The sequence below is a fragment of the Pleurodeles waltl genome, chromosome 11, assembly GCF_031143425.1.
Source record: "Pleurodeles waltl isolate 20211129_DDA chromosome 11, aPleWal1.hap1.20221129, whole genome shotgun sequence".
NCBI lineage: Eukaryota > Metazoa > Chordata > Amphibia > Caudata > Salamandridae > Pleurodeles > Pleurodeles waltl.
Genome location: NC_090450.1, coordinates 10,934,648 through 10,946,735, shown reverse-complemented (window position 1 = coordinate 10,946,735; position 12,088 = coordinate 10,934,648). Strand labels below are relative to the sequence as shown.

General features: G+C 50.3%; 1 protein-coding gene across 1 annotated transcript in view; it reads left to right on the top strand.

Moving 5' to 3' along the window:
• The window catches only part of TPRG1 (tumor protein p63 regulated 1), a 294,564-nt gene that overhangs the window by 228,450 nt on the left and 54,026 nt on the right, over positions 1–12,088 (top strand). Inside the window, exon 5 of the mRNA XM_069212796.1 lies at positions 8,764–8,917. Coding sequence (XP_069068897.1) covers positions 8,764–8,917 — 154 coding nt within the window. The remainder of the gene's footprint in view (positions 1–8,763; positions 8,918–12,088) is intronic.

Genomic DNA, 12,088 nt, shown 5'->3' with positions numbered 1-12,088 from the left:
TACAACGTGCTCCCTATGTACTAACCTGTTGGTCTGGAGGACCGTAGAGTAGCGTGTACTGGGGGAGGACCCCGTCTACCAGTTTCTCCAACTCCTGAGCAGTGAAGGCAGGGGCCCTTTCCCCAGACGCAGCCGCCATTGTCCCTTCCAGACCGAGGTCACAGCAGCACTTGCAGTGTAGGTCCTCTCCTGTCGAAGATCAGGTATCTAGTGATTGAACAGATAGAAAATGGCGGTGATGTCCGCGGCGGTGTGTATCATCACCGCCGGCGCAATTCCTCATTGGCTCCTGGGACGCTTAGGGTCCAATGTTAAACAATGCAGCATTGCGCCGCGGTCTACAACCGCCTACCGCAACGGTGTGCAACGCCAACGCAGTTACCCCACAATCCCATTGTCCCAGTTTAGAGGTCAGGCAGCCGCCATTTCAGGTGCCCACATGGCTCCATTTACTTCTGCGTCACACATAGCTAGGCCTACACTCAACACACATACAGTAAGGGTTTTGCGTTTGGTGTTATGTTCCGTGTAACTGTGGGTCCATACCTGGAAAATAGTTGACTCGATCCTCGCTGTTGTCCTTCCTAGGCGCCGTCAGCTGGGACATTTGAGAAGATGGTGGAATCCTCCGATGTACCGACCGCTGGTGGACTTGTTGACAATGGAAGAGCGACATTTAATCGCCACCTACAGGTTTGACCGTGCCACAATCCAGGAACTATGTACCCAGTTGGAGCCAGACCTGATGTCACCAATCCGCCATCCCACTGGAATCCCCCCTGACGTGCAGGTGCTGTCAGTGCTCCATTTCCTTGCTAGTGGGTCTTTTCAGACAACAGTGGCCATGGCATCAGGGATGTCCCAGCCTATGTTTTCCAACGTGTTGTCCAGAGTGTTGGCTGCCCTGCTGAAACACGTAAGGAGATACATCATTTTCCCTGAGGTTGAAGATTTGGCTACAGTTACAGGTGACTTCTATGCCCTTGGACATATCCCCAACGTCATAGGTGCTATTGATGGGACCCATGTAGCTCTGGTCCCCCCCACACAGGAGTGAACAGGTGTACAGGAACCGGAAGAGTTATCATTCCATGAATGTACAGATGGTCTGTTTGGCAGACCAGTACATCTCCCAGGTAAATGGTATGTTCCCTGGCTCAGTGCATGACGCCTACATCCTGCGGAATAGCAGCATCCCTGATATGATGGGTCAACTCCAGAGGCACCGTGTGTGGCTATTAGGGGACTCTGGTTACCCCAACCTGTCCTGGCTATTGACCCCATTGAGGAATCCCAGGACCGTGGCAGCGGAACGCTACAATGAGGCCCATGGGTGGACTAGGAGGGTGATCGAACGCACCTTCGGCCTCCTTAAGGCCAGGTTCAGGTGCCTCCATATGACAGGTGGTTCCCTATTCTACTCACCAAAGAAGGTGTGCTAGATCATCATCGCCTGCTCGATGCTTCACAATCTTGCTTTGCGACGCCAGGTGCCTATTCTGCAGGAGGATGGTCCAGATGACGGTGTTGTGGCAGCTGTGGAGCCTGTGGACAGTGATGAGGAGGAAGCTGAGGAAGAAGACAAAGACAACAGGGAGTCAGTCATACAGCAATATTTCCAGTGACACACAGGTGAGAACATTTTCATTTTTAACATTACATTCACTGTCACACGTCTTACTCTATCCTGTGTGTAATTTACTGGGATTATTTGGTAGCCGAGTTGTTCCTTTCCATTACGGTTTCACAGGTGTGGTTACCAACGTGTATCATCTGCATGCATCCTTCAAGGACTTGTGATGTGTGACATTGGTATGTTGCCTTAACAACTAAAAAAGAATTTTGACACTGTCATTGATAATACATTTTACAAAATCATAGACTGACTCCAGAATGTTTTGTGGTTCAAGGGTGTTTATTAAGGTGCTCAAAAACGGAGAGGGGTTGTAAAATGGTGATGGGTGATGGTGGAGGAATGTGCATGGCAGAGTCCAGTCTATTAGTCTCACAGGTGCACTGCCCATCTGGGCATAGGAAGTGGAGCTGGGGCAGTTAAAGTATGGACAGGGTAACAAAGTGGGACGGTGGGGGAACAATCAGGGTGGTCTCAGTTCCTGGCGGGGGTCTTGCCATCTTGCTCTGTCCTGTTCCTGGTTCTCAGGGACCTCTTGCGTTGTGGTTGTCCGTCTGCAGGGGGTGGGGTGCTGGTGTGGTGGTCCTGTGGCGGGGCGTCCTGTCCACTAGCGCTGGCGGAGGTGGTGGGCAGTTCATCGTCCTGGCTAGTGTCAGGGGCCCCTTGGAGTGCCACGGTGTCCCTCAAGGTCTGCTGTATGTCCTTCAGCACCCCTACGATGGTGCCCAAGGCGGAGCTGATGGTCCTGAGCTCCTCCCTGAAGCCCAAATCCTGTTCCTCCTGCAGGCGCTGGGTCTCCTAAAACTTGACCAGGACTGTCGCCATCGTCTCCTGGGAGTGGTGGTATGCTCCCATAATGGAGGATAGGGCCTCGTGGAGAGTGGGTTCCCTTGGCCTGTCCGCCCCCTGTTGCACAGCATCCCTCCCAGTTCCCCTGTGTTCCTGTGCCTCCGTCCCCTGGACCGTGTGCCCAATACCACTGCCCCCAGGTCCCTGTTGTTGGGGTGGTGGGTTATCCTGCGTTCCCTGTAGTGGTGGACACACAGCTGATTGACCTGTCCTGGGGACGGAGGTTTGGGCCCGCTGGGTGGGTGCTGTGCTGGTGTTACCAGAGGGTGGAAGGTCAGTGTTGGGATGTGCCTGTGCAAGGGGAACCAACTGTCCCAAGGCTCAAGATGGTCCAGGCTGGTCATCAGGCTCCAGTAGGGCAGAGCTGCTATCGTCACTGTGGGCCTCTTCTGTGGGTGGAGTGGAGATGTCTGGACCCTCCGGTGTGGTGACGGTCCTTTGTGATCCTGCAGGGGCATAAGAGCATGATTATTGCATGTTTGTGTGTCATGGTGTGCAATGGGTGGGTATGCGTGTACCCCAGTGCAAGCATTCCTGTGTGGGGGTTTGTGTGATGATGGTTAGGGGGTTGTTATGGGTATGTGCAGTGAGCATGCTTTAGTGATGGGTGACCATGCTTAGTTGTGTCATGCAGGGCTTGGTGTTGGGATGTGTGGTTTGTGTTATTAGTACATTAGTGAGGAGTTGGAGTGATAGGGGAGGGGGTGAGGGTGGGGGTGTGTGATAGCATGCAGGTAGGGTGGGGGATATGATAGTCAAGATTTGACTTACCAGTGTCCATTCCTCCACTGACTCCTCTGAGGCCCTCTGGATGCATGATGGTCAAGACTTGCTCCTCCCATGTTGTTAGTTGAGGGGGGGAGAAGGTGGGGGTCCGCCGCCAGTCCGCTGTACCGCGATGTTGTGCCTGGAGACCACTGAACGCACCTTCCCCCGTAGGTCGTTCCACCTCTTCCTGATGTCCTCCCGATTTCTTGGGTGTTGTCCCACAGCGTTGACCCTGTCGACTATTCTGCGCCATAGCCCCATCTTCCTGGCTATGGATGTGTGCTGCACCTGTGAGCCAAATAGCTGTGGCTCTACCCGTACGATTTCCTCCACCATGACCCTGAGCTCCTCTTCAGAAAAGCGGGGGTGTCTTTGGCGTGCCATGGGGTGGTGTGTGTGATGTGTGAGGTGGTGTATGTGGTGATGAGTGTAGTGATGTGTAGTGTTTTGTGCGTGGATGTTGTGTAGGTGATGGTGTTGTATGCCTCTGTGTGGTGGGATTGTCTAATCAGTGCTGTCTCTCTGGCCTTCTTTCAGAATTGTTGTCGTAGGGGTTTGTGGGTGTGTGTTTTATATTGTGTTGGGTGTGTGGGAGTGGTGTTTGTATGTGTATCAGGTGTGTGTATTTGTAATTGTCCAATGTGGCGGTGTTTTGGAGATCTGTGTGTATTTTGAGCGCAGCGGTGTGTACCGCCAATGGAATACCGCGGTTGAAAGACCGCTGCGTGGATTCGTGGGTCGTAATAGCATGGGCGTGTTTCTGTTGGCGTGGAGGTGGAGGTTTTGTTTTAGCCATTTTACCACTGACCTTTGGTGTGGCGGACTTGTGTGGGTGACTGAATTTCGGCAGATTCCGAAATGTGGGTCATAATAGCTGTGGCAGACTTCCGCGGGCGCGGCGGTGTATTGGCGGTCTTCTGCACGGCGGTAAGCAGCTTTTACCGCCAATGTTGTAATGACCCCATTGTGTATTTAGTATGACTTGATTTTTCTGTGAAAAGTTAGGAAGTTTTGCTTCTGACTTCCAAACGTGGTGGCAAGCAGCATTTGCTTAATCGAGATAGTGTATTCGTCCACCTCTGCCTGATTCTGAAGTGCTATTTCATTGTAAGGGCCTTGAGATTGATTCAGTTGCCTATATCAGTCTGGGTTGTGATCCTCACGCTCCAACCTGTGGTCCTATTGTCACTAAAGCACTTCTCATCACTGGAACTAGGTGGTGTGATGCAGTTTTGTTTCCTCTTCGGAAGCATCCTGAGTCTGTAGGTCTTCTGTGTTCTCTCTAGCAGGCCCGGTGCTACATTTTTGTCCACATTTACTTGTTTGCGTTTTATGTTTACATGAGAACAAATTCCCAAAAGGAGAACTCTGCCAGATGCTGCAAAATATGTAGTGTGTGGGCATCTTCACGTGCAATATCGACACATAGTCCAGCATTTGCATGCATGGAAGTTATGTGAGGTGAGTGCGCGAAGCCGGGTGGCAATGCACTGCAAATATTTGTGGCAAGCTGCAGATCTACTCACTACCACACCCCTCTGCAAAAACCCATGATCCCACCAATGAGCACGAAAATACACCCCTAAAAATCTGCAGTTATTGTCCTGTTTTCTTCAGCTGTAAGTTATAACTGAGGCTGAGGAAATTCCACAAAATCAGGATTTCTTAATTCGAACCCCTTTGCAGTCAAAAAAAGACCGTGATCGGGGCCCAAAGAGTTAACTGAATTGTTCACCTTAGTTGAGAAGTGACACTGCTGCACAAATCCAGGATGATCTCACACTTGGAAAACATTTTCTGAAAACTGAGTGTTTGGAATTTAACTTTTGCACATGAAGTCCCATATTTATGGGCTTTGTGGCACAGGGCAGCACAGCAAGGTGTAACCGCACTGTGCTGCGTCGCGTCACAGGAAAAGGGGCAGGAAAGAGTGGTATTTAAAAGAATACCACATATTTCTGTCCCATCCGTCTGCGCTTGCGCCCTTTAGGCAGCCTAGCAGCAACGCAGGTACCCTTGCACCATGGTGCATGGTGCAAGGGTGCCTGTGTTGCATGCAGGATTGTTTTTGTTCAGGAAGTGCCATCTTCCTGCACAAAATCAATCCTGAGATGGTTTTCCTTCTGTGTGCTGCAGAATGCAGCACACATGGAATGACAAAAAACGAGGAGAAATACACATATTTCTCCTTGTTACACCTGTCTTGGGAAGGTATATCTTTTTGACACATTCCCAGGTTTACAAGTTCTTATAAGCCTAGGAATGCATCAAAATCCAGGGATTTTGAGTGGGAAAACCTATGTACAACGAGCCTCGCAGGACACCCCAAAATGAAGCTGCTTCTCTCGAAGAGGAATTAGTATTGTTTTAGCCAAATTTCAACCAAAACGTGCCATCTAAGGTTGTGGATTTTGTGACGAAGGGGCGATAGGGTGACTCGACTACCCGCTGATAAACACCCCCAGGTGTAGGTAAGTAGCCAGGACCTGCTGAAATCTTGGAGGGAACCTGGATGGCCCACACAGATGATCGGATGAGCTGAGACTCCTCTGCAGAAAGTATGAAAGTCTCCTGGAGATGAAAAGTTAGCTCCAAAAAAGGGGTGGGGCACACCCTGAAGCTGTCCTTTCTGGGAATGAGTAATCCTTGAGCCCGATTTCAGGCACAAATGACAGGGTTTCAGCTTTCACTGAAAGGCAGCAGCACTGCCAGGCCTTCGGCAAAGCCCTGTATTGTGTCTGTAAACCAGGGATCAGTCTGTGCTTTAAATACTAAAGCCCACGCAGGGAATGCAGGAATGCAAAACATAGTGTCAGGGAAGCTCACGCTTCCTCGCAGGCGGGAGTCAAACTCCAGGGATGCTCTCCAGCAAGAAATATCCTTGTTGCTGTGTCCCAGGCCCAACTCAATCATATCCACAGCCCAGCTGTCCACGGACTCCGAGCCATGAGGGTCACTTCCTGGTGCATTAGTCAATTAGTATGCCCTGTGGTTGGGATGCCCAGGATCACACAGTGGGCACAGAAAACTGCCCTTCGAAATGACATCAGATTGGCACTGCCCTGCAGAGTACCCACCTGAGCTCAGAACCCCTCTCTGATTGGCACAGTCATAATGTATTCGCAGGTGTCTAGCGGGTACCAGTGTGTGTCTTAAAAGTACCGCACATATGTATGTAAAGCATTAATCTCACAGGCTGCAGGTTGGATGTGACCCTGAGGTTCACTACAATTTACAGTCTCCCTCCCCCTCGGTAATGCCTTTACGTTGTTCATGCCCTCTGAAGTCCAAGTCACGCTTATCATTGCGTGTGCCGGGCAAACTAGTGACCAACCCTTGGCGTGTAGGTTTCACCAGTGTTAAACAGTTCTTAGGGCAGTTCTTGAAAAAGACTATGTAGACCAGGAGAAAATCCCAGTGACCCTCTTAGGAAAGAAGTGCTTGTGCCGAAGCCAACTTTAGATCTGGGGTGTCATCACCACTGTGCCGTTTTCCTAAGTTGGAATAAAGTAGATCCATAGCTGGTCCATCGATCAGGGGCGGCTCCCCCATTAGGGAGGAGGAGGAGCGTCCGCTTCGCCACTCCCCTAGCAACGGCAGTTGCAAACCTTTTACCAAAAAATGATAATAAACTACAGTTATTATCGTTTTTTTGGTAAAAGGTGTGGGGCCACAGGCTGTGACGTGCACTGAGGGAGAGTGCACAGCACTCCCCCTCACTGCGCATGTATGTTTGGCCGGCCGTCTCGGGCTGGCCAAACACACATGCGCAGTGGGCTCTCTCCCAGCAGAGTTGCTGGGCTGTAGAGAGCATGCACAGGCTCCCAGCCAATCCTGACCGTGCTCAGAGCAGCGTCAGGATTGGCCGCAGGGCAGCCTGTGCCTGCTGAAAGCAGATGGAGTGGTGTGGCGGCGGGAAGCAAGGTAAGTGTTCATCTTTTAATTTAATTAAATTTAATTTATATCCCCTCCCCCGCTCCTTCTGTGCGCCGCAAGCCGCGTCGGCCATTGATAACTTCCATTTGGTGCCAGTGAAGATGGCACCAGGTGCAGGCTCAACGGAAGGAGCTGGAACCGTGGTTGGCATCTGCAGTATTCTTCCCTGACATGGGAGAACACTGCCATAAGGGTAGAGAGAGGTCATCTGACTAGTATAGTGTTACCTACTGAGCCCAGAAAACTCAAAATATTGGCCTTTTCATGTTACAGTGTCTGGTGTGTGTATATGCTGGACCAGCAACAACACTTTGTAGTTTCACTTTCCCCATTCGCCGTGTAGGCCCACTCCATTAGACTGCACAGTGCTGTTGTCTAACACCAAGTATTTACTGAAGGTGCCCTCAGGATACGAGGGCAGGTGGCACCTAAGCTACAGATAGGTTTGTGTACATTTAAGGAGATTTTCCCCCTCTGTGTGGACTGTTACCACTAGGTCTCCGGATCTCTGAGTTAATGTTCATTGTTATTACCCTGTAGCTTTCCACCCCCCTCATGATCACTCCTTATGCACAATGTTTAATTTATAGCGTAAAAAGCCCTTTTCGGACTTTGTTTCACTCCTTTGACATTTGAACATGTTTGCTGTGGATGCTTCAAATTAGGGTACATGATCGATTTTATGTGTTAGTGCCACTTACTCGGGCGTTAGTGGGGTGGTGCATGTATACAGAGGTGGTCTTGGCAATGGCAAAAACATGGTATTTGTTGGAATTGGGGTGCCCACCTCACTCCATACCATTATGGGCATGGTCTCCAGTCCTGAACGTTTCACCTACATAGGCAATGGGTAATTGACGATGAATGCTGCAGTGTATAGGATGCCCTTAAAGGGGTAGGGGAGAGAGGGGCAGTGTGGACACCAGGAGACCATGCAGCACAGCAATTATGTTGTTCATTACCATGTATTTATTTTCACACTCAATTCAAGGCTCTCGTTACGAGGAGCATGGATAATCCCGGTACATGTGGTAGCTACCGTGTAATGCAGCTAATACCAGCTCACCCAGTATTGACATAATATATTGATGGGAAATCCTTGATATGTACTGGGCCATGCGGATTATGGGTTTTCCTTAATCTCTGGGACAACTCATAATTGGGTGGTATTTATCGTGCACGATGAACTACGACCAACACATGTCAAATTTGATTGGGTGCGATGACCATCAGGCCAAACACCAGGCAAATCTTAAAGTGGAGTTTTGCACCATTATTACTACCTTGTCAGAGTAAGAAGCAGAAGAGATGGATTTCCGGCAACTCAATGGCAAGTTCCCTGACTACAGGAACGTTGCACAGCAATCATTCTCATTCCATAGACCATGCACCTTGGACCTGAGCTTGGCATTGGCCCAATCACCCTCACAGATGATTTGCTGCGCTTAGACAAATCCATTTATTATATAAAGTCCATCCAATGAAACGAGGGCAAGAGTATGTTTGCTTCCTCTTGAATTTGAATAATCTTTGTATAGAATGACATTGATTTTGATGATCTCCTCCACGTTTTGTAGGCGAGAGGGTGAAGGCGTGCGCCTGTACTGGGACAAGCTGCGTGAAGCGTCCGTCGTGTCCCGCTGGAACCCGTGGTCATCGGAACTGCCCTACACGACCTTCACTGACCACCCAGTGAAGAACTGCAGCGAGAGGTTCGCCATCATCTGCCAGGTAGAGAACAAATCCCTTGGAAGTGCTTGGAATGATGAAGTGATCTTTTGTTTCACACCGAGGGGATTAACCACGTGTCGGGGTTTAGAGGAAGGAGTTTGTGCACTTCCTAGCATAAATCCCGACTGTGCTGCTTGGTAAATTACAAAACTTGGACTGATTTAACACTGAGATGCTAAGAACTACAAAACTTTAACCCCTAGTGAGCATCAGAGTTCGATCTGATATCTGCAAATGACCCAACCTCGACTCACCACCGTAAGCCTTACCCTAAACTCAACTTGCTCCCTTGTCTGAGATTTCCCGTATTATTTAAAACAACGCAGCAGATCAGACTGAATAAAACGAAGTAGGTAACACTGAATTATACTTTCACAGTTAAAAAAAAAAAAAAAGGTAGCCGATAAATTACATTTGGTAATCCCACCTACCACATCCAGTGTGTTACTGCTCTGTAGAATGGCTCCCACTATTCAAGAACCTCTAACATTGCACACATAACTTCACTGCACAACTGTAAAAGTGCAAAATATATTTTTTATTAATTAACTGGTAACTCTCGCATCCACCTATTAAACACACGTTTTGATAAATACAAAGGGAACTATAAACCACTTTTATGGTACAACCTCTCCCCTGTACTACTAATGTAAAAAAAATATAAAACATAATTTCCTTTCTAATTTAACCAACCAAGCTTTAAAAAAATGGAAGGAAAATTTGCTTCCACACCTTTTTGGTCTAAAACAATCTGTCACAGATTGTGCCCTGACAAAAACTGTGGTGACTGAAAGTAATTTATTCAAAGTTCTTGCAATTCGTAATTTGAAATGGTGTTTCTTTTCACACTACAAAATGTTTTTTGAAAGCCCTAAGTGAATTACTGCAATATAGTAGTTTGTTTCATGTAGTAAAACGAAGAACAAATGCCCAGGGCCTCGTTTAGACCCTGGTGTGAAGTCCAACATGGCCGCCAGCCTCGCCGAGTGCTATCTGCCCTCTTCAGAGATCCTGTCCTTTCTGGCTGGGATCGCAGTGCTCTACACACAGCCACCACCAGCCTCACAGAGTGCTATCTGCCCTCTTCGGAGACCCTGGCCCATATTTATACTTTTTGACGCTAAACTGCGCTAACGCAGTTTAGCGTCAAAAAGTTTTGCGCCGTCTAACGCCATTCTGAAGCGCCATGCGGGCGCCGTATTTATGGAATGGCGTTAGACGGCGCAATCAGACCGGCGCTGCCTGGTTTGCGTGGGAAAAAACCACGTAGACCAGACAGCGCCGGCGTAGGGGGAAAATGGCGTATGGGCGTCTTAAAATGGGGCAAGTCAGGTTACGTCGAAAAAATCGTCTTAACCCGACTTGCGCCATTTATTTTCGACGCCCATCCCCCATCAACATGACTCCTATCATTGTAAAGATAGGAGTCATGCCCCCTTGCCCAATGGCCATGCCCAGGGGACTTCTGTCCCCTGGGCATGGTCATTGGGCATAGTGGCATGTAGGGGGGCACAAATCAGGCCCCCCTATGCCAAAAAAAATTATTAAAAAAAAAAAAAAAAAATACTTACCTGAATGTCCCTGGGGTGGGTCCCTCCAGCCTTGGGTGTCCTCCTGGGGTGGGCAAGGGTGGCAGGGGGGGTCCCTGGGGGCAGGGGAGGGCACTCTGGGCTCATTTTGAGCCCACTTGTCCCTTAACGCCATGCCTGACCCAGGCGTTAAAAAGCGGCGCAAATGCGCCGTTTTTAGCCACGCCCACTCCCGGGCGTCACTTTTGCCCGGGAGTATAAATACCACGTAAAGGCCTGGGAGTCATTTTTTAGACGGGAACGCCTCCCTTGCATATCATTAACGCAAGGAAGGGGTTCACGCTAAAAAATGACGCACATTCCGGGAACTTTGGCGCTATTCGCCTCTAACGCCATAGTATAAATATGGCGTTAGTTGGCGTTAGTTTTGCGTCGAAATTGCGTCAAAAAAAACGACGCAATTTCGGCGCAAACGGAGTATAAATATGCCCCCCTGTCCTTTCTGGCTGGGATCGCAGTGCTCTACACACAGCCACCACCAGCCTCAGAGAGTGCTATCTGCCCTCTTCGGAGACCCTGTCCTTTCTGGCTGGGATCGCTGTGCTCTACACACAGCCACCACCACAGTGGCCACCAGCCTCACAGAGTGCTATCTGCCCTCTTCGGAGACCCTGTCCTTTCTGGCTGGGATCGCTGTGCTCTACACACAGCCACCACCACAGCGGCCACCAGCCTCAGAGAGTGCTATCTGCCCTCTTCGGAGATCCTGTCCTTTCTGGCTGGGATCGCAGTGCTCTACACACAGCCACCACCACAGTGGCCACCAGCCTCACAGAGTGCTATCTGCCCTCTTCGGAGACCCTGTCCTTTCTGGCTGGGATCGCTGTGCTCTACACACAGCCACCACCACAGTGGCCACCAGCCTCACAGAGTGCTATCTGCCCTCTTCGGAGACCCTGTCCTTTCTGGCTGGGATCGCTGTGCTCTACACACAGCCACCACCACAGTGGCCACCAGCCTCACAGAGTGCTATCTGCCCTCTTCGGAGACCCTGTCCTTTCTGGCTGGGATCGCAGTGCTCTACACACAGCCACCACCAGCCTCACAGAGTGCTATCTGCCCTCTTCGGAGACCCTGTCCTTTCTGGCTGGGATCGCTGTGCTCTACACACAGCCACCACCACAGTGGCCACCAGCCTCACAGAGTGCTATCTGCCCTCTTCGGAGACCCTGTCCTTTCTGGCTGGGATCGCTGTGCTCTACACACAGCCACCACCACAGTGGCCACCAGCCTCACAGAGTGCTATCTGCCCTCTTCGGAGACCCTGTCCTTTCTGGCTGGGATCGCTGTGCTCTACACACAGCCACCACCAGCCTCACAGAGTGCTATCTGCCCTCTTCGGAGACCCTGTCCTTTCTGGCTGGGATCGCTGTGCTCTACACACAGCCACCACCACAGTGGCCACCAGCCTCACAGAGTGCTATCTGCCCTCTTCGGAGACCCTGTCCTTTCTGGCTGGGATCGCAGTGCTCTACACACAGCCACCACCAGCCTCACAGAGTGCTATCTGCCCTCTTCGGAGACCCTGTCCTTTCTGGCTGGGATCGCTGTGCTCTACACACAGCCACCACCACAGTGGCCA